General features: G+C 37.5%; 1 protein-coding gene across 1 annotated transcript in view; it reads left to right on the top strand.

Annotated features, from left to right (window-relative positions):
* The window catches only part of HPSE2 (heparanase 2 (inactive)), a 639760-nt gene that overhangs the window by 468953 nt on the left and 146695 nt on the right, over positions 1-24112 (top strand). Inside the window, exon 7 of the mRNA XM_045854405.1 lies at positions 20963-21056. Coding sequence (XP_045710361.1) covers positions 20963-21056 — 94 coding nt within the window. The remainder of the gene's footprint in view (positions 1-20962; positions 21057-24112) is intronic.

Raw genomic sequence — 24112 nt, 5'->3', positions numbered from 1 at the left:
GCCAGTTCAATCCTTAGTCAGGGCACATGCATGGGTTGTGGGTTCTGTCCCTGGTTGGGGCATGTGAGAGGCAACCAAACGATGTTTCTCTCTCACATAGATATTTCTCTCCCTCTCTTTCTCCCTCCCTGCCCCCCTCTCTAAAAATAAATAAATAAATAAATAAATAAATAAAATCATATATCCAGATTCCAAACACTTCTAACAATTTTCACTACTGCCATCAAAATTCAGAACAGTTTTTATTTCTTCCTCAGATTGTTGTAATATCCTCCTAACTAATCTTTTTGCTCCCACTCATAGCCTATTTTCAACAGACAACTAGTGTGATCCTGTTATTCCTCTGCTCAAAATCCTTCAATATCTCTTCATCTGACTTAAAATAAGAATCTAAGCTGTTAGCCAATGAGGCCCTACATTAACTGGCTCTCTGAATTCATCTCCTGTTACTGCCCTCTTACTCCCTGTCCAAGTCTACTCCTGCCTGCTTGCTGTTCCCTGAACATGACCCTTGCATTTGCTTTCCCCTTTTCCTAGAATATTCTTCCTCCAGAAATATGCATGACTCTCATTTCATTTAGGACTCTGCTGTAATGTCACCTAACCAAAGTGGCCTTTTCTGGTCACCTTTTGTAAAAAAGTGATTTCTCCCAGCTTTGTAACCACTTCATCCTGCTTTTTTTTTTTCTTCATAGCACTTATCCCCAATCTGACACATTAGTTTATTTTTATTTTTTCTCCCCTTCCTAGAATATAAATTCCATTAGAGCAGAGGTATTGACAGTCTTATTCTCTGCTGTATTTCCACCTGGAATGACACATGGTACATAGTAGGTTCACCTGGTTCACTAAAATGACACCTGGTACATAGTAGGTGCTTAATTATGAATTGTTAAATGAGAGAAATAAAGGATTACTAGTAAAGACTAGAGTCCTAATCGAACTGGCTTCCATTATACCTGATACATGACTTGTGTTTTCTTGATTCTTGTAATGTCTAACCCTCACACCTCTGTCATTGGACCTGTTCATTCTTTGTGATCCACATCAAATCTCACTTCCTCTCTAAATTTTAAGTGTTCTAAGGAAAATTAATTTCATAGTATGTTAACAGTTGGTCCTTGTATTAAGTTCTCCAGAGAAACAGAACCAATAGGATCTGTATATATACAGAAAGAGATTTGTTATAAGCAATTGACTCATGATTATAGAGACTGGCAAATACAAATCTATAGTGTGTGCCAGCAGGCTCAAGACCTAGTAGAGCTGATGGTGCAGATGAAATCCAAAGGCATCTGCTGGACTGCCTCTTGCCCTATGGGGAGGCCAGTCTTTTTGTTCTATTCATGCTTTCAATTGATTTGTTGAAGCCCACCCACATTATGGAGGACAGTCTGCTTAGTCAAAGTTTACAGATTTGAATGTTAATCCCATCCAAATATACTCTTCAAGTTGACACATAAAATTAACCATCACAATCTCTTAAAAAATGACCCCATTATTAATTTTGTGAAACCCTGGATTGATTAATGTTTGTTCACAGTGGTCTTCTTAAAGTCTTATATGTACTATCAATTTCCAGGGTGTGCACCCTTTGGGACTAGTGTTCCATGCATATGTATTGGGAAAATGCTAGACCAAAAGGTCTTTAGGATTATTTCCATTTCTAAAAGGTCAAAATTCTAACTGACTTGCCCAAAGTTCATGGCTGCATTCATTGCATCAGATCTTAGACTTAAACTCAGTTTTCTTACACATCCATTATACAAAGTTATTTATTAAGCTTTAAAATAGCAAAAAATTGAAAACCTCCTAATGGTTTGTTAAGATAAAATTAGTTAAAATTCATGGTGTATGCACATGAAAGAATACTGTGCAGCTTAAAAAAGAAAGAGGAGGTTCTTTGTGTACTAATATGATGCCATCTCCAAAATAAATTATGTAGGTGAAAAAAAGAAAGCCAAGAACAATGTGTAGTATATTACCTTTTATGTAAAAATGTGTGTTGAGAGGGGATATATGCCTCGATTATATGTCCTTAAATTCATTGTTAGCATGTTTTGCCTCCAAGGAGGAGAATAGAGCCACTAGGACTTAGAGGTGGGAGGGAGACTTTTCACCATATACTGTTTCTTTTGATTCCTGAACCTTGTGAATCTATTACTTTTCACAAACAAAAAGTAAAGATATAAAAAACAATCTAAGGTAATTCTAATGAATCAGGGAGTTGGAAAACACTGGACTGTGTGCTGTCCTCCTAGACCAGAATCCTCTGAAACTTTATTAGTGCATGTTTTGCCCCATGCTACCTCCAGTGACTTCCCTTATGCATCCTTTGAAAGAGATAATCACACCCCTCTCCCTTCTCCTGCCTCTCCAACTTCTCAGCCCTAATACAGGCTTATGATTCCCAGGGGAGCACCAGTTACAGTTATTCTGTGTCTGCAAAGCTTATTACAACCTGAGAGGAAGGCTGTATTGGGGCAAGGAGGGGCCAAGGAATGGCCAGCAGCCCAGACCCAAGATGGATGTCCTAAGATGAGCCCTGGGCTCTGGTGCCAATTTAACATACTCCCTCCTTGCATTTCAGTTTTCTCCTTTGGAAAATAAGGATAATTTACTTGTATTGGGGAGGTTTTGAGGCTCAAATGAGATTATAGATGAAAACGTACTTGGCAAATGCAATGGGTTCCATATATGTGGAAGAGAGGGATTTGTTGTTGGAGAGTAAATTGCTCCAGGTGCATCCACTAAAATGAGAATGAAGCAGCATTGTTCTTGGTCGCCACACCACCATCCCTCGTAAAGGAAGAACAAAGGGGCCATGTCTTCTGCAAGCTCTGGAACCTCAGCCTGAATGTATAAGAGACATTACGGAGAAGCTGAAGTTCAGAGACATAGCCAGAAATTACCTTCCCTGTCCAAATGGGCTCACTCACCAGCCAAGGTCTTTCCTGTGACCAAGAGAGGTTATGGTGTGTAAAGGGTGCCTTTTAAAAGCTGCCTTTTTTATTCAGAGTGGAATAATTTTAGAAGTAGAACATGGAATTATTTTCAGAGGCATTGGAAGGAGGCCAGTAATGAGTTGCATAACCTTGGACCAATGATTTCACCTATCTGGGTCTCAGTTTCCAAGTCTGTAAATCAAAAGGTTCTTAGGACCCTAGCCCCTTCCAATTCTAAAGTAAGAAAACTACCCAGCAATACTAGAAAATGAAAAATGAAAATCCCAGGCATTTGTGCAATTCTGCGTTCAAACTGTCATCAAATTTAGACCATAAATTTGCAGTGAGAACCACTCCAGATCAGCATTCTTGTTCATTAACACAGGACCATTTTTCCCTCTCATGTGTACTTACTTCAGTTTGATCTGCCCTACCAGCAGCACTTCCTCTCTTCCTTCAGACAAACAAATAAATAACAAGCCTAATAGCCAACAATGAAATTAGTAGCAGGTGGAACAGCTTAGTTTTAATGATGGTGCAACCAAATTTTAATTGAACAAAGACTCACAACTTTTCTGTTAGCCCATTAATGCTTCACAAGTACTCAATGATGTTGGCCACACCTAGCTCCCAGTGGGGGAAATACTAACACTCTTAACATCCATTGTCAGCTCTCTTTTCCACCTCTAGAAACGGACCCACTTTTCTGTACAATTTAAGCTTCACTTAGGCCTGGATTTTGTTTGTTTTATCTTTTAAAGTCGTTTGCATGTCAGTTTGCTCACAGGACTCTACTCTTTTCCTGAGGGGAAAGGGTGAGTCAGTGTGTGTTGCTGTGTATTGGAGTACAGTTCTGATGTTCTCTGAGCTTTCCAGATGCCACCTTCTTCCTGAACACCAGGCCAGGTGGGCACCTGAGCAGGGGACCTCGGGTGACTTAATTTAGTTTGCTACTACCTATTCTATGAAACAAATGGGCTTTTTGTTCTTGAAGAAACTCATGGTAGGACATGTTTCTTATTAGAGGTTCACATACTAATTTTTACAAAATTTCCTTGATGTGACTCATGCTAAGTAATTCTGAAGATATCCTTCCCCCCTCCGAGTGTTGTTGCACGAAGGATATGAAGTTGGAACAAGCAAGTCCTGAGTATGAAAGCTTTAATTTATCTACCTCATTTATTTTTTATTTTTGTAGCCTTAGTCTCTCTTTTCCTATTTTATGACCACTGAAAGTGTTCCTAGTCCCCATCTTAAACCTAGGAGTTGATGTATTAGTAGGAGCAGCTGGACGCTCAAGATGTTTTTATGATTTTTTAATCCCCTTTTCTGTCTATGTAATATTAAGCAAACGATAAATGTTGCTTTTAACAGTGTAACGAGGAAGAAGGAAAGACCCTAATTTCTTCATGGAGGAGTCTTTTCCCCTCAGTGTGGAAATGTAGATCAGAAATATCAAAAGCTGTTCTCTGAGTGATTGCATCTGACTTTAGGATCCAGAAACATTTTTTGGTTTTGCCAAGTTGTGCCTTTCCTCCCAGGATTGTCAGTGACCACAATGACAGTGTCTGTTCACATTGTGAAGTGGATGCTGTTCCAGAGGACACGCCAGAGCCTTGCTCCCTGTTGTGCCTTGTGAATGTATGATGTACGGAGACAACCCTGTAGTTGTACCTGCTGATGCTGGCTGTTAGAGAATACATTTTGGATATTTTGTTTCAAAAACAAAAAACAAAAAGAACTATCCATAGGACCTCCCCAATGTCTTGTTTTATAAAAGATCAGAAATGGCAGCAGAAAGAATTATATGAAGACATTCATGTATCCAACTCATAATTAGTATTAATTTTTAAAGTTTTTCTTATTATATTTTATATAAACAAAACATCATTGATATAAAATTGAAATCTACCTGTTTTTCCATCTAGTCACATTATTTTCCAGAGATAACCACTTATATAACTTAAGATTACATACTTCTGTCTATATTTATTTTTATATTTTTACTAAAGCCATGGGAATCTATAAACTAGCTGTTGTATTGCTTTGTATGCTTTAAACATTTACATAAATTACATAATTGAAAATTATATAAAATTACATAAAGTAGAATGATAACACTGTCATATTCTACAAAATTGCTTTCTTATACTCAACATGTTTTAAGATCTATATATAGTTACATATAAATTTATTTTATTTATCTTTGCTATATAGTATAATGAAAAACATTTCCAATGTAAAATAAAAGCATAAAAATATTCTTTTTTACTTAAAGTTTTAAACTTTTTTTAATACTTAAGTCTTGTTCCATCTGGAATATATTTTTGTTTATGAATGTGAATTAGAAATCTGATTTTATAATTTTCTTCATATAGTCCCTGCACACTTGGATAGATTTATCCCCAAGAATCTCATAGGTTTGCTAAATGTCATCTTTTTAATATAGTTTCTAACGAGTTGTTTTTAGTATTTGGGAGCACTATAGATTTTATACATTCATCTTTTAAGTGACTACCGTAAGTTTTTTTAACCTGGTCTCAAAATTTTTCTGTAGTTTTTTTTAGCTTTTCTACAGATAATTATATTGCTTGCAAATAATGATAAATTAAGTTTGTTCTTTCTAATAATTTTGTGCTGTTAATTTTTTTTTAACTAGTGAGGATCTTCAGTACAGTGTTTAATGCTAAGGATGATGGAAGGCATTTTTGTCTGTTCTTGACCTGAATGGGAATGACTTAATTTTCACCATAAGGTCTGATGTTTTCTCTGGGGTATTGGTAGATAGCCTTTATCAGGTTAAGAAGATCTTATCTTCCTGGCCTGTTAAAGAGTAGTTTTATTTTTTTTAAGTAATGGAATGTATCTGTTTTTATCCAACTTCTTTTCTGTATCTACCAAAATGATCATTTGGCTTTTCTCCTTTAATGTTAAGATAGTGTATTACATAGACAGAGTTTTTGATATTGAACAGTCCTTCTATTTATGGGATAAACCCTGTCTGGGCTGTAGTATTTTTTAAATACATTGCTGGATTCTATTCACTAATATTTTAAGATTTTTGTTTCCATATATATAGGTGAGATGATTCTATAATTTTGTTTTCTTGTGCTATTCTTTACTGCCAGAAGAATAGGGGTTCTACTATCATCATAAAATGACTTGAATAGTTTTCCCTCTTACCTATTATTTGCAACAAAGTATTTAATATAGATATTATTCATTAAACTTGTTTTTAGAGAGCTTCTGGTCTGGTCATGATGGAGTAGTTTGTATCTGACTGATCCTCCAACAAAAAACAACTCTAAAAGCTGATCAAACAATAAAGTAACCTTAATAAGGCATTGGAATATAACCAACACAGGGAGAGTTGAGGCGCTAGGATTCTTGAAAGAAGAGAACTTTGTGAAGTGAACCCCATATAAGCACCATCCCTAGACTACTTTCTTGAGGATATTTTCTAGATTACAGCCTAGGGGAATAGAGTTTAAGCAGAAATATTGTTCTTACTGGGCCACAGCGACAGAGTCAGAATTTAGACCTGCCAAAGTGGCTGGTATTAAAGGATAAAATTCTAGAGAAAAGCAAAAAACAGAAAAGGAGCAATATGAATACAAATTTCCCACAAGTCATTGGCCATATCCTCAATTTCATATACAAGTGATCAGACCCCTAGAAACCAAGCAGAAAAAAGCAGCAGAGAGGCTAAAGTGCTACACAAGGATTTCAGCAAACACATGATAATAGAGAGAGGGGGGCTAGCACGCAAGTCCTGGTAATGTGTAGGTGCTTTAATAAACTCTCCTGGTTATCTGCTGAGATTCTGAAAGGCTCATACCCTAGAAGTAAGGACAGTTTCTCAGGAGTAGGGATAAATTTGAAATAGACCAAACCTCCTTCTGTCTTAAACCAAGCTTTAGGAGAATCAAGGTGATCTCTTGGTATTCTGTATTCTTTCCAAAATAAAACATGACCATCTTTGGAGAATGACAAATCATCCATAGCCTTTAAAATTTTTCATCCACAATGTCCAAATCCACTTAAAATTTATGAAGCATACTAAAAAATAGAACTAAGTGGCCCGAAGCTAAGAAAGGACAAACACATACACACACGTGCACACTCAGGTGATTATGCCATTGAAGTTATCAGACAAGGAATTTTAAATAACTCTGATACGTACCTTCAGGAGAATGTGAATAAAGGTGAAAAATAGAGGATTTTAACAGAGAATTGGAGTCTATTTTACAAAAATTAAATAGACAGTCTAGAAGTACAAACAATATCTCTTGATGTATTTAACAGCAGACAAGATATAGCAAAAAATAAGATTAACTGACCCACGGACAAGTTAATAGGAAATACCCAGAATGAAGCACAGGGGCGGTGGGAGGAAAGGGGGGGCGGGGGAAGAACGAGTACAAGGAATGTGTGAGATACAGGCGGCTTTTACTGTCCCTAGAACTGGAACACCAAAAACAGAGGACAGAATGTAACAAAAACAATTTTTTCAAGACAAAATGGCCACAAAAATGTCACAAATTCATGAAGCTCACATCCTCATACAGTTAAACTTAGAATTACCATGTGACCTAGCAGTTCTACTCATATCCCAAAGAATTGAAACAGGTCTTCTTTAAATTGTAAATGGGCATTCTTAAAAACAAATACTTGAACTTGAATGTTCATAGCACCACTATTGACAATAGCTGAAAGGGGGAAACAGTTCAAATGTGCATGAATGAATGAATGTATAAACAAAATGTATATCTCTATGATGAAATAAGTGTTGATACATGACACAACATGGATGGACTTCAAAAACATTCTGCTAACTAAAAGAAGCCAATCACAAAGGACCACATATTATATATTTTCATTTATATGGAATGCCCAGGGTAGATAAATTTACAGGTATGAAAGATTAGTGACTTCCAGGGTCTGGCAGAGAGCCTAATGAGGAGAGACTGCTTAGTGAGTATAGGGTTCCATTTTTGGGTGAAAATGTTTTAGAATTAGTTAGCATGCTGGTTGTACAATGTTGTGAATAAACTAAATGCCACTGAATTGTGAACTTTAAAATGGTTTATTTTATGTTATGCAGTTTTCCCTCAAATGAAAAACATGTAGAAAAGAAGCTCAGCAAATTACAATAAAGATACATACAAAGAAAACCACACCCAGATAAATCATTGTCATACTGATAGAAAACAAAATCAGCAGTTGAAAAATGTAATGTTATTATCTTCTAGCTTCCATAGTTTTTGTTGATAAGTCAAATATAAGAAATGTGGTCACTCGTTTGAAGACAAAGTCTTTTTTTCTTTGGCAGCTTTTAGATACTCACTTGATCTATACCTTACACCATAAAGGAAAATGTTAATTCAAGACAGATCACGGGCCTAAATGTGAAAGGTAAAACCAAAAAGCTTCAGAAGAAAACATAGTGTGTTCTCATGACTTGGAAGTAGGCAAATACTTCTTAAATAGGACATAAAAATCACTAACCCTGAAAAAAAGATTGATGAATTGGACTTCATTTCAATTAACAATACCTGTTCATTTAATGTTAAAAAATCCATAAAGATTGGAAAATCACAAACTGAGAGAGGATATAGCCCTTATGCAAGCATATACAACAAAAGGTTTGCATCCAGAATATATAAAACATTCCTGCTGGTCAGTAAGAAAAGATGAAATTTTATCTTAACAAGGATAAAAAAAGAATGACAGTGCGCTTCACAAAATGCCTTTTTTCATATAGGAGCAGCCCTTGAGATTTGTGGTATAAATTGTATCTCCTAGTTACCATTCTGATTTTGAATCTTTATTTTTTTTCTGCTAGCTGGAGATTTACCTTCATTTCAAGTTTAACTAATATTCTTTCTTTTATTTGTGCCCCATTTCTACATGTCTAAGATTAGATGGGGGATTCCTAGCATCTACTCAGTCATGTGTGTTTACTTAAGTCCAAATTCCATTTTTATGAAGTCATTTTAGATTAGAGTGGGTGATATGGCCCTGGATTGTTTCTGGATTCATGACTTTATATTACCATAAATCATTGTGGGCACAGTAGGTTAGAAGAGTTCACAGAGAAGGAAGCTATTTAGACTAGGAAGAGTGAAATAGAAGGATCTGGAGATTTATACAATTGTTGGAAACTAGAGCTGGAAGACCTAGTATACTTTTAGCACCTTCTTTTCTGTTGAGCTCTTTTTGAGCATTTGTTCTTTGTCGCTGGGGACCTGGTGGGCTTGTTTTTTTGTTTTGTATAAGCAGAGGATCTAATAATGTACAGTAATTCGCTGATCCTCAAAGTCTGGATCTACTCACAAATCATATTACCTGAGATACCGATTAAAAATATAGATTTAAGGGCTTCACCCAGGGCCAGGAAATTGACATTTAACATACTTTCTATGATGGCAATTCATATACTTTAAGTGGGAAGTTACTACAGATAGATACTAGAGATAGGTATATTCACCTTACCAGTGGTGGTTGTGTCAATTGTGGAATCAATTGTGAAAATCTTGCTAATAATGCTTAATTCAATGGGGTAGCTTGTACTTTTCTAGCTGTAGAGAATTTTAATTGTCTAGTGTGGCAGGTACTAGCAACCTATGCCCCGCAGGCCAAACCCAGCCTATCATGGACTTTTGTATGGCCAGCCAACCTACAAAATGTTATTTGCATCTGTAAATGGCTGAAAAAAAAATCAAAAGAATAATACTTTGTGATGTGAAAATTTTATGAAATTCCATAAAAAAGGTTTTATTAGAATACAACCATGCTTACCAATTTTTATCGTCTATGACTGTTTTTGCATTACAATAGCAGAGTTAAGAAGTTGCAACAGTGACCACATAGCCCCCAGTCATAAATGTTTGCTGACCACTGGGCAAGGCTATATAGACCTTTTCCTTAGTGTGGGCCTCTCAATCTCTCCATGGCACCAAGGCTCCCTCCACTTCTTTACTTCCCCCTCACACCCAACACACACACACACACACACACACACACACACACACACATTAAATGTCCTGTAGTGGAGCCCTGGACTACTGTTCTTCATTATGAAATAAGAAAGCAAAATTGCCCTGTTCTCATTCAGAAAGATCCCTTAAGTTTATCTGTGAAGTACTGTGATCTTTGAGGAAATATATTCTGGAAATACCAGGTAGCTCTGATTATATTAATTCAGTCCTTACCAACTCTTGGTGCCACATAGGAGAACCAACTCTAGCCCCAGGAAAACATAAAAATGTCTACAAATTTTTAGAAGAGGAAATCTATTTATGACAAACTAAAGGTTAATAGATTCATAATTCAACCTCAAACTATTGCATCAAATAAAACATTTGATCTGACAAAGAGTGTTATTAAACTTTGTAAGAGAATATGACTTACTGAAACTTTCCCAAATATTTAATAAAATAAAAGATTGATCTTGGAGAAAAGAAAATAAAGCAGGAAATAAGATTAAGAGGCTTTGCTTTGCTTTGCTTTGTATATAGAGAGAGCTAATTATATAGTTTGTGAATTATTGAGTACCTTTTTTTTTTCAGTTTCTCTCAACCTTCCTTCTGGCCACTTTTCTGTCCAGTAGCAAAATGATAAAAAAAAAAGTGAGGAAGTAAGAGTAAATAGAAAATAGCGTTAGAAGGACAATAAAGCAGTGAGAAAGGTTAACACTAAAATGTTTATGAACTTTTTTTATTCTCTTGTTAGAGACAGGCTATAAATTTCATTCTGTTTCCAAGTAACCAAAGTGAAGTGGAAAACAAAAATCTAGTGTCCATAAGTCAAAAACAAGAGTAATTTTTATAGAAACATCATTTTTCTGATTATAAGCCTTGAGATAAATTTTTCTGGTAAGTCCTCTGAAAAGTCTACTATGTGCTAACGTGGATGCTATTTCACATACATACATAATGTAATATAGACAGTTTTTGCCTATCCTGTTCTTTCAAAGACATGGATGCAAAACCTACATTAAGGAAAAGGTATGGCATACAGAGTGAGGAAGTACAAAATAAAAGTAATTTCTCAATCTCATAAACAAATGATGGTGTGGAAAATAAAACTCAAATAGGAAACTTACAAGAGACTTTTGGGCAAGTCATTTTGTTTTGCTTTTCTCTTTGTATATATTCCTGTGTGCATCTGTTGGATGACATCATATGCAAAAGCAATGTAATTAGTACCAAATGAAATATAGGATTCTCACATGTGTTTAGGGGACACCCAATGGTATCATCTGACTCTGTGTCAAAGAGGAGAACTTGAGCCTTGGATCTGGAAAGGGCCTTAAAATCATCTTGGTCAAAAATAGCAAATATGTCGCACATGTGCCTTAATTACTTACTCTCCTTACCATGGACAGACATTACTAACTGATCACATTAGCACATTAACTGACAATGCACTTTGGAGATAAGGCTATTTCTCAACACAATGCTTAATGCAAGTATTGCCAAAAGATCAGTGCTAGCATGCATAAGAATTCTTTTGGTGGACTTCTGGTTTTAGCCACAACATGTAAAGAGCTTGCAAATTGTTATTCCTATTCACTCAACACAAACAAGATGAACAGTTTGGAAATGAACAACTTTTCTTGGAGAATTATGATTGCAGGGCAAACCAACACCCTGACATCTGGAAAGACAGGTTAATCCAGGCTTGCCACCAAAATTTGCTTACTTGAAACAGAAAATACTGAAACCATAACTGGTAGGAACACGTAAGTGGTATTTTTAATGACTTTATAGAGAGACACTTAGTGTGGACTGGCTTGAAAATAAGGAACTCCTGGAGGCTTCAGTCTTAGCTTCTCATCCTCCACTTTTGTGGAATCTAAGAAAAATACCCTAGTGGCTCTGGCCAGGGGAGAGTAAGAGTTATCATTATGGAATATGATCAGAGCATTCTCTATAACAAATGTCAGCTCTCTAAGAGAAAAGTTATAACCAGAGCCTTATCCCTTTTATGGAAAGGCATTCCTCTCACTCTAACCCCTCTATCCTTCCTGTCTCACCTAAGAAAGAATAGCTTAAAAAGTGACATTTATAGTCCAGAGATACAGACCTAATAAAAGACTGATACTGAATCATAAAATTAGGGAACAATTTCCTTCTTTTTTACTCAACCACCATATCAACAGGGTGCTAATATAATAACAGTGAATGCTAGCTTAAAAAGCTGCAACACACATACTCTCCCTGAGGAAGAGTAATTAGGGATGCCAAAGTCAAGAGATGAGTCACAAACAAGGACATCAGAGGAGTCTGAAGCCTCTGGTACCTACTATTACAACAAACACATAACATAGACCAACTTCTAGCCCAAATCCTCACAGTAAAGGTCTACTTATCTCAGTTTCTATTTCCTAATTCAGCATGTTGACTTTCAACAAAAAATTACAAAGTATACCAAAAAGCAAGAAAAAACACACAGTCTAAACAAACAAAAAAAACCCCACAAGCATCAGAACTAGAGTTATATATGACACAGATGTTGGAACTATTATACAGAGATTTAAAATATTGTATTTTGCCATGTATAATGCACTCCTGTGTATAATGTACACCCACATTTTTAGCCCAAATTTTCAGGAAAAAAATCTTGCATTTTAATTTTTTAATTCAATTTATTTATATTTGGAAACAAAACCAATTATAGTATTTCAGGGTATTATTTTGCATATGGCTATTACTATTGCTTTCTAGAGTTGCACTTTTAATGCATAAGTATAAATAAAATAATTAAAAACATTTATATAGATACAGGATTATTACTCTCCACGTACAATGCACACCCTTATTTTTCCCTCAAAAAACAAAAAAGTGTGCATTATACACAGCAAAATATGATAATTATGATTAATATGTTAAGGGCTCTAATAGAAGAAGTACACAATATATAAGAATGGGTGGGTAATGTGAGCAGAGAGATGGAAGTGCTACAAAATGATCAAAAGCAAATACTAGAAATCAAAAACACTGTAACAGAAATGAAGAATGCCTTTGATGGGCTCATCAGGAGACCCGACACATCTTAGGAATCAGCAAGCTTGAGAATAGGTCAACAGAAATTTTTCAGACTGAAATGAAAAGTGAAAAACAAAACAACAACAGAATATTCAAGAACCATGGGACATTTTTAAAGTGTGAACATACATAATTGGAACATGAATACATGGAAGATAAAAAAGAACACAGAAAAACAACAATGAAGTAATAATGGCTTAAAGTAATTCATTAATAATGACTGAAAAATTTCCAAAATTCATCAAAAGCAAAATACTGTACATAGATCTAGGAAGTTCATAGATACCAAATAGTGTAAATAGTAAGAAACTACACCAAGAAATATCATGGTCAAACTGCCAAAAAACAAAGAAAAAGAGAAAACCTTGAAAGAAGTCAGGGGAAAACAACACTTTACCTACCGGGGACAAGAATATGAAGTACAGTCATGCACCATTAACAACAGGGAATTGTGTCGTTAGGCGATTTAATGATTAGGTGAACATCACAGAATGCACTTACACAAACCTAGATGGTATAGCCTACTACACACCTACACTATATGGTATATCCTGTCGCTCCTATGCTATAAGTCTAGGAGCATGTTACTCACTGTACAAAACAAAAGTAGATTAAATCAAGCACAAGAGAAAATGATGTAATCAAGGAACTAGGTAAACATGAAATGTGAGAGGCTGCTGCCAGAGTAATGTGGCATACTGTTACACACTGTTTTACAGTAAACTTTTTTTGTAAGTAGAAAAAGTATGCTCTAAAATGATGATAAAAGTATAATATAGTATAATAAATTCATAAATTGATAACAGTCATTTATTATTATATACTGTACATAATTGTATGTATGTGCTATACTTTTATAAGGCTAATAGTGCAGTAGGTTTGTTTATACGAGCATCACCACAAACACATGAGTACTATAATGTTTTGTAATGTTACAGCTGGCTACAATATCACTAGGTGATGAGAATTTTTCAGCTCTATTATAATCTTACAGGACCACTGTCATATATAGGCTCCATTGGCCAAAATGTCATTATAGAGAAAAAGACTATATTTGCTCATATGTTTGCCCTTTTCTGAGGAGCATAATGAAATCAGGAAGTATCCCTTGAGATTACTCAGAGGGGCAGATATTTTTCCCAGACATCTGCCTCATTTTGGAACCTGGCTACGCTAGCTGGGAGTTAAAGGGGTAGGGGCAGATGCTATCAGGAAGCATTGTTCTGTAAGCATTTCTGGTAAATTGCGTGAAGAGCTCTGAGAAAACAAAATGGGTTGGAGATGATTCTGGGAGTTTGTTGTGATTTATTTTGTCATTCTAAATAAATATTTACTTTTGTAACTAATCTTGTGTTTTGTACTTTTGATTCCTTTTTCTTAAAGAATGTACCACAATTTGTTTAAGTTTCAGCCCCAAAACACACGGACCCACTCTTGTCCATACTTTGGATGCCATCACTTGCTAGGACTGAAAATTCCCAGAGGTGCCCTCCTTGGAGCCCACTCCATTTGCTGGAGCTGCAGGTGGCTTTTCCACCCCGTCCTTATGGGCTGATTGTAGAGCCCTCCTCAGCACTGCAACAAGGGCCAGCTGTTTGAGCCTCTGCCAGGAGACAGTCTCTCCACATACACTGGGTTCATGGGAGGAATGACTTGGACTTGGGACCAAAAGTGTGCGAGGAATTAGGACAGAAAAAAGATCAAGAAAATGGGGCTCTTAGAACAGCTCTTAAGCCTAAGGGCCACCCTTTTGGCTCACTGTGGGTTGGATTATACAAGTAGACATGGTTTCATTAAATGTAGTTTTTGAGTCCACATTATGTGCCTCTGGAATTGCCCACAAACCTGACCTCTACTTTTACCATATTTCAATGATAACATCTTTTTAAAGTACCAACTCTTGGAAGTTCCTGAACCTCAACCTTGTAATCAGCTGGGTGACTCCTGTGTGGGTTTATAGGAACCGGTTTAAGAAATTCAAAGAAGCATCTATATTCTGTAGGATCTTTTAAAAAAAATTTGTAGTAATTTTCATTTCATCCAAGCTTTACTTGCCCAAAGTAGCTCTGAGCACAAGATAGGAGGGTTGACGACCCATTGCAAAGATGGAGAATAATGCAGCCTCAGAAAGAAAATCTAAAGGCAAGTGTGAAGAATGTGCTCAGCAGGAAGCCAGAGTGAGGTCCTTTGGAGGAGGAACGAATACGATTTACAGAGCTTTAGAGAGACCCAAGTCAGCTTCTCCAGTGTTTGGCTTCAAGGTGTCAGAATAGGTTTTATAGGTCAACAGGGTTGTTCTAATGATTATCCAAGCTTTCCCCCCTTCAGTGGGGAAGGCCCCAGTTTTATGGAATTACCTGCCCAGTCAGCAGGCTGGGTGTTAGAATTCTGAGCTGACTGCCCCTCCTCCCTAAAAGCAGCAGGCAGCAAAATAGGTCCGGAAATTCCTGAGCATTGGGAAGCCAGCACTAATGCAATTACCTGAAATAAAAGAAGGGGTCAGATAATAAGGGGCAAAGGTTTTTCCTTTTAAAGTAAAGAGCCAGGTAAACAAAACCAGCTGCCACTGGAGCCAACAAACTCTCCTCATTAAATGTTTTAAGAGGCTAATGGGCATAAGTGGCTAATTGTAGTACAATGCTGAGGACTGAATCTAGGGACATGGAGAAGGGGGAAGGGGAACCAGGGTTAAAACCTGGCTGGCAGAGACAGACAGGGGATGAAACCTGCCCCTGGCAGAGGATCCCTAAATGGACAGAGTGGAATTAAAGCCAGAGTACGATGACTTGAAGCCCAGAGTCTCCAGTATTTCTGACAGTTTCCCAGTGAGGTGGGCTTGGGAGTCTAGTCTGGGACAGTTTTAAGTTTATATGCTCGGAGAATGGACTAGGATCTGGAATAAGTTATTAAAATAACTAATTGTGGGGAATTTTATATGTATTTACTATGAAAAACTCCAAAAGGGTGTACAGCAAAAGGTTAACGTGAGTCTCTCTCTCTCTCTCAGTGTTGGGCTTATCAGTGATTTTTCATTCTTATATTTTAATGTCATTTATGTGCATTTTTGTTTTTTAAATTTTTATTGTTTATGCTATTACAGTTGTCCCAATTTTCCCCTTTTACCCCTAACCCCCCTTTTCCTATAGTCAATTCCCACATCACTGTCCATATAAAGGGCAAAACTTTAAAGAAGATGAAATATATTAAACTGGAAATAAAATTTAAAACTAAGGAAGGCAAGAGAGTTGGTGAATTAATTGACAGGTGGTTCCATTTACTTTGTATATTCTGTCATCTTTGCTGCTTCCCCAGATGTGTGCTTGGTATTATCTGCCACTCTACAGACCAGTGGAAGAAGGGGCGAAGGTTGCTGGTATTGAGCCAGACAATTTGTCTCCACAGAAAGGTTTCAACATTTCAGCACAGTCTCTCCTGGGTTCAAGTTTTAGTTGAGTAGCTCAGCCACTATGGTATGATCCTAACAGATGCTGAAATTTCAAGAGCTTGGAGGAGGACTATGATTTACCTAAATGTACCAGTCTTAGTGTTGCTAGAACCAACCATTCTGCCAGGGTTTATGTGGAAGTACCTCTAAATGATGAATTTCCTTTCTCCCTTCTTTCTTTCCTTCATTCCATCCTTCCTTTCCTCTCTGATTTATTTAGATTACTGACACCTTTGTAGCCATTACTAAATGAATTAGCTCTTGTGGAGAGACTGGTTGGTAGCTAAGAATCAGCTTTATCATTCCCAGTGAGAAAGGCAGAGAAACGCAGAGTTGCACCTTAGTCACTGGAGAGGTAGTCAATTGGAATCCAATTCTACCTCTTTTACCTAGTCTTAGTGAGAAATCACCCTCGTCCTCATTTTTAACAGTTAACTCTTACCAAGTGGTTACCACAGGCTACTCCACCTCCTCCATATCCAAATAATCTAAATGATATGCTGGGTCCTTTACTACAGGCAGCCGCTATCAGAGAAAGAAAGCTCTGTCACAGGCAGGAATTTTTAAAATAACCAGATTGTTGATGTTGAATGTTTTCTAAGCAGCTTCTGAAGATTAAGTACAGAAAGCTACCTGTTTAAAGGTACCCAAGAAAAGAGCTTAGGTATTTATCAGATTCATACCTGTGGTTAGATTATGTCCTCTTAAAATCAATACAGAATTCTGGGGGACCAAAGTTCCTATTTCCATAGTACGATGAAAGGTTGCAAATGAAAGTTGCTGAAACTTCTCAGTATAACAGAGGGGCTTCCTCTGACACCCAAATGTGAATTTGACTCAGACTGAGGTTATTAAAAAGACACTGTGTTGGTCAGGTTGTGGAAGGAATAGATTCTTAACTGGGCCAAATGTAGAGGCAATGTCCAGGGCCATGGTTGAGAAGCATTTTAGAGGGTGTCTGATATCTCTGTCAACTTCCCTTATTCTCTTGGAGAGCTCATCTATAGCCATGGCTGGATTGATTACCTATAAACTGAAAAAGACACCCAGGTCACCATTACCTGTCTCAACTTTTCTCTGTACCTCCTCCTTAATATCTCCAACTACCTGTTGTGTCTTTCCTCTTTGATGTTCTCTGAATCCTTGATATTTCAAGCAGAGTCATTCATCCCCTTTGACAAACCTACAACCTAGTCTGACTGGCCTGCATGCCTTTGGCAGCAGGGTTCTCTGCAACATTCTCTCTCATAAACTCAGTCATCACTCACCCCCTTCTTCTCTTTCTTAACACTCCACAGAGCTTTATTTTATTTTAGTTCTTCACAGACTCTCGCTTTTACTTCTTTCCATGACCTCCCTTACTAGACCCAGATTCCTTCTTACCTACACTGTTGAGATAAGATAACCTTGTCACACTTGTTTCTTGCCTGGAGCTCTCCCCTGTTCCAGTATAATTCACAGCCCACAGAAATAGCCTGAGACCAACTGAGAATGATTGAATCCAGCTTGTTAGGTTAAATGTGGGGCCAAGAATAGGCTCTAAAAAGCTAAAGCCAAAGATTTTATGGGAATTCTTCCCCTACATGTTAAGTGAAGGAGGAATTGAACTATTTCTTGGGTCTAAGAAAACAGCTATTGAGTGGACAGTAAGAGGGAGCAAATTTTAGACCCATGTTAAAAGAGCCTTTCATGGCTTCAAGCTGTCGTCCAGTGGAAGAGTACTAGCAGTAGATGAAAGTGGGTTACCTGTCCTAGATGATCACTTCTCAGGGATGATGAAGCAAGCTTACCTGCTTGACCATACAGGTGTTTTCAAGCTCCCTGTTTTTGCAACGTAATCACAGCCCTCTCCATCCCCGCTCTGCCTCCCTACTGGTAATATCTGTTCTTGCTGCCTCCTTCTTCCATCATTCCCAGTCCTACAGTGGATGAACGTACTCTCCTTCCCCAGGCGGATGTTCCCCTGCTCGTGCCATCCTATGGCTTTTCCATCCAGGTTAGTGCCACCCTGGGCTCTTAAGTAACCTGGTTGCTAGATTTGGTTATTGATCCCTTTTATGTGCCAGATTCTGAGCCCAGATTTTTTTTCTGATTTGGTTGGTAGAGTAACCCTGTGAAATACTATAGTTTCTTTTTAATTCGATTTTAAATAAAGGGAAACCCAATTATCATATAAATAATGAGTGTCAAAGCTGGGATTGAACCAAGGTTTTCTAACTCCAAGGTCTGTATACTTGAGGAAAAAAAAACAAAAGGAAGGGGAGGGTAAGAGTGAAGGGGCCCTCAGCCCTGGACCATGGATTTGTGAGACAAGGAGGGTGTTCATAGGGAACACTACAAACTGAAAAAGTACAGCTGGCGTTTTTTATCTCAGTAAGTATTTAACTGCATGTGTTGCCAGCAAAATTTGTAAACTCACATGTTTGAAATAGTTACTGGGGGCTAACTGAAAAAAGAGGAAACTGTAATATATTTGATTAAAACATAACAGAACACTAATTACAGTGCACTTTTATCATATGCCTAGTCATCATGTAAGATAGCAACAAGTGTTCGAGTATTTTCAATGTGTGTTAGATGAACATTCATAAATTATTTTAAATTTTAGCACTATGTTTTAATATGCCTAGCTTTCATGTAGTATGCTGTCTAATAACTTTTTAAAAAAAATAAGAGTGCTAACAGTGAAGTACTAATAGGAGGTAATGAACATGGACATACCTAGCCCTCTGTGTTGTACATAATAAATGTTTATTAGATCTGAGTCTAGCATTTACACCAAGAATGAGGTGAAAGGTCATGTCATTGTTTTATTTTATTCCCTAATATAAGTAACCATGAAAATTTTTGAAAGCATATACCCTTTGATACAATTCCACTTCTAGAATTCTGTAGTCACACTAATTTAATCAGTCCCATGTTGTTTATGACCCTGTCTTTGTGAGCTGAAAATTAGAGAAATTAGAAAAAACACTAATGAGTTACTACTGTGCACCAAACACTTCAGGTTTATGTGCTTAAACTTTAGTTAATACTGAGAAGTAGATATGTTACCTCTCTTTTAATAATAAGAAAACTAAGGCTGATAGAGGCCAACTATCCTGTGCAAGATCACATCGATAGGAAATACCTGATTTGGAATTTGAACTCACAAATCTCTGGCTCCAAAACCCATACTCTTTCCAAAACACCAATATTGGATTGCATGGAGATGTCTGAGGTAGTGAGAGAAGCCAAAGAGAAGGCTGAATGGGTTAAGTTCATCTCCCACCCTCACTTCAACCAGAACACCTGCTTTATAATTAAAAAAAAAATAACCATTCTACTATATCATGTATTGGTATGGGAATTTGACATTAAAAAAGAATTTTCACATGGTTCTATAATGTGTACTGATAGATTGGTGTCATTAAAAATGAAAAATCTGTCATTAGCCTTCAGCCAATGAGAACTGGGTTGGAAAAGACACCTGGAAGTCATAAGCATTGATTTAAATTGATTTAATTTGGAATTTAGCAAAGTTGGGGGTGGGGAGGGTTGAGTCACCTAACCCTGGGCCAGTATCAGCTTAGATTTTAGAGTAAGAGTTCACAAAGAGGGTCCTCATAAAGTAGATAGAACTCTTTGAGTTAAATGTTCACAACACAGTATCAGTAGCACAACTTGATGCTTCACTGAAGCTACCTAACAAAACCTATTCACCAACCCACCCACATGTGCCTTCTTACTATTTTAGGAGAAGGCTCCTGGACTTCAATCTATCTGACTGATGTATTTGTTTGTTTATCCATTCATTCACCACTCATTTACTTTGGAGGTAGTACAAGAAGGTTGACCACAAGGTACTTTGCCCAGGGAGGTGAACTCAAGCTGAAATCTTTGAGACTCACTCACCATACTAAATCAAGTTTTTGTGGTTGGTATTTGTTTTCTTGTTTAAAGGTGTAGAAACTTATAAAAATGTTTAAGTATTCTTTCAAACTTCTCACATACCTTTAGTACTTTAAGATCTAGATAGGGGTGGCATTGGATGGGTGTTAAATTTTTTCCCTGGGGCAAAAATGTAAGCTTTTCTCCATTACCCAATTTGTTTATGAATTCCTATTTATTCCTATAGAGCAAGAAATGTAGTTTCATGGGACAAACATTGAAAAAAAATCACATTAGCCCACAAATAGAGATGGAAGGAGATTGAACTTTGGGTGGTGAATGCACAATACAATATGCAGATGATATATTACAAAATTGTACACCTGAAACCTATGTACTTTTGTTAACCAATGTCACCCCAATAAATGTAATAAAATTGTTAAGAAGAAGGAGATGAAGTATACTATTTATTTGAAAACTTTTCACCCAGTTTGACCCAGGGTCTAAAATCCAGGGTCAAACTTTTTAGAATATAAGAACCTAAGTGAATCCTGGGCCACTTTCTCAGGCAACAGAGACCTGTGACTAGTGAAGTATATGTAGTCTCCTGCTTGAGATTTTGTCTGATTTTTATTTTATTTTTATTCCAGTTGCTACATTGATGGCCGGGTGGTCAAGGTGATGGACTTCCTGAAAACTCGCCTGTTAGATACACTCTCTGACCAGATTAGGAAAATTCAGAAAGTGAGTAAAAGCCTCCTGGGAAGAAGAGACAGTTTGGGGTAAGGCAAGGCAAAGGTCACCAGGGCCCAGCTGGACATCAACACTGTGGGAGCCAGGGTAGAAAAGTAGCATAGTCCAGATTTGCATGGTCTAGAGCTCCCTTTCATAGTCGATGATTGTTTATTGTTTTTCAAATTGAGAAGGGTTTGAATATAACACACCAAAGTTTAATCACTTTTATTGTTACTCTATTACAGTTGTCCCAATTTTTCCCCCTTTGCCCTCCTCTGCCCATCCCACCCCCCCCCCCACAGTCCCTGCCCACACTGTTGTCCATGTCGGTGGGTTATTCATACATGTTCTTTGTAACAAATATTTTGTAATAGTTTGCTTCTGAACTGTGAGTTTCTTAAAGATAGGTTTACTCTGTTTTCTTTTTTGCAGGGGTTGATTTGGGGTTAGTTTAGGAACTAACATTTATTCATTGAAATTACATTTCATTCAGTGAAATTACAAATTACAGTGAGATTACATTTATTCAGTGAAATTTTGACCTGGGGAATTGGCAATTGTAAGCCATATTTACACTATTTCTAGATGTCTTAGAATCAGCCAAGTAACAAGTAGAGATTTGAGTAAAGCCATACTAAGCAATTGCATGTAGGTCCTAGTAACAGACCCTTTTGGTGAACAGTTCTCACACTTAAGTACAGTCAAAGTCACCAGAGCTGGTTCACAGAGTTTCCAACCTCACTTCTGATACTCTGATTTGGTGTGTCCAGAGTGGATGCCAGACATCTCTGTATTGAATAGTCACCTGTTAAGTGACTCTGCCCAGTGCAGATCACATTTTGAAATATATCGGATCCATTAATTCTGAATCATGAGAATCTTATGTCTACAATTTCCATCTGCCTCTACACAATGGTGATTTCAATCTTTTGTTGCCTAGTCAGGACCTTCTTCAAGAAATGGGGACCTTTTGAACATGTAACTATCTCTTGAGCAGACTAAACAAATTTTTGCAGAAAAATAGCAACAGGTAGGCACCCATTAATGTGCGATGAATAAATAAGTGAATGGACAAAAGAATGAATGGCTCATGTATAAAATTAGCTGCAAAGCAAAATCCTATTTAGAGCAATCATAGAAAAGCACTTCTGATTCTTAAAGTGGAAGTTGGTACCCTTTTGTGCATTCATACGAATGTCATACTCAGATTACAAATACCTTTTGGAGTCCCCTTATCACCAAAGGGTTACAGAGACTGGTAAGCCTCCGGACCTCTGGACATTATGTCCCAGTCTGATCTCTCTCCGAGGATCAGGTGTATTGGCCGGCACCCTCATCTGTCACTGCCATCTGCTGGCAAAGCCTAGGAGACAACTAAGTGACTTGTCAGTGTTTGGCATTCATTTAGTGTTTAATATTTAAATATTTAATATTTACGGACTGCTTAGCAACTACCAGACAAAGTATCAGGTGCTGGGATGCTATACACTGTCAAACCATTGAACACTATAGTTGTCTGCGCACATTATGCTAACCCAATGTTAAGTATTGCTTTGTAAATGGAGGGGGGAAATTTCTCTCATTTATTTATTCATTCATTCTTCCATTCCATAGATATTTATTGAGTGCTTACTGTGTTCCAGGCGCTGTCCCAAGTGTTTGTATTACAACACTGTACAAGATAGACAGGTCCCTGTATTTTTTACTTTCCTGGTTTTGACCTGATCAGCGCGGAGGTAAAATGATTCAGTGGTATTGTAGCCCTGGCAGTGAAGGTTCTAGCTGTGGTAATGTAATTTTTTAAGTAAAACAAAAAGCTCTAAGTCACAACGAAGACAAAGGTGTTGGGAGTTATGTTCCTCTCCTTTCTCCCCACAACTCATTACCCTCCACCACTGCATACTCCTTAACCATCAGGGAAGGTTCAAACACTAAAATTAATAAGCTAAGCTTACCTCCTAGTTTGTGTAGTAGGCAGGGCCAAAGCAACTTAAGAAAAAAGGCTTAAACTCTGTGCACAGATGAGATTCAGAACCTTAAAAATATGTCTCTTGAATGAAGAGGGCAAAGTGCAGTTGCAGGGAGGGAGAGTGGGACCTCTAAGAGAAATGACCTACATGCAGAAGGCACCTGACAGGGGACAGCTGGAATTAGCATTAGAGCCTTGAATACCATTTGGCGATTGCAAATAGAACGTGTGCCTGGAAGTCCCCTCAGGCCTCAGTTCCTGATCTGATTATGTTTCGCTGATAACAAATTACCCCAAAACTTAGTGCTTTAAAGCAACCATTTATTGTGCCTATGGATTATGTGGGTAAGGAATTCCCACAGGGAACTGTAGGGTGACTTGTTTTTCTTGAAAGATGTCTGAAACTTTCACTGGAAGATTCAAAGGCTGTGGTGACTCAAAAGCTGGCCACTGGAATCATCAGAAGGCTTGTTGACTCATGGGCGTGGCAGTTAGTTGATGCCAGCTGTTGACTAGCACCCTTGTGGGACTGATAACTGGAATACCTACATCTGAGCTCTTTCTGTTGCCTGGGCTTCCTCCCAAAGTTCTAAAGTCGAGAACCCAAGAGAGACCCAGGTGGAAACTGTATCACCTTTTCTAACTTACCCTCAGAAGTCACAGGGCATTGCTTCCACTATAATTTATTTAGGCACTGAACAAGACTGATAGAGATTCAAGGGGAAAGGAAATAAACTTCACTTGATGGGGGTGGGGGAGTGGGTGGCAAGATTTGGGAAGAGTGTATAGGACCAGAAATATTTTTGCAGTTATTTTTGGAAAATGCTCTCTGCCAAAGTTCTATCATCCATGTTACATTTAGTATCCCATCAGTTATTTCCCTCACTCGTTTTCTTTTTCCAGTTCTCTTTTACAAAGCTGCTGCCAGATACTGCCTTACATGGGTATCTGCTGGAGGTGTTACAGGATCGCAGATTCCCTGAGACTCAATGCACGGGGCAGGCTCTCCACTGACTACAGCAGCCTAAACTCAGTTGTTAGGGCCTTCAGGTTGAGAGTCTCTCACCACAGCCCCAGATGTGCTAGGTACTGGCCT

This window comes from Phyllostomus hastatus, unplaced genomic scaffold (assembly GCF_019186645.2).
Source record: "Phyllostomus hastatus isolate PE091 unplaced genomic scaffold, TTU_PhHast_1.1 phas_scaffold_1066, whole genome shotgun sequence".
NCBI lineage: Eukaryota > Metazoa > Chordata > Mammalia > Chiroptera > Phyllostomidae > Phyllostomus > Phyllostomus hastatus.
Note: the sequence above shows the minus strand (reverse complement) of the source record. Positions and strands in the feature narration are given on the sequence as shown.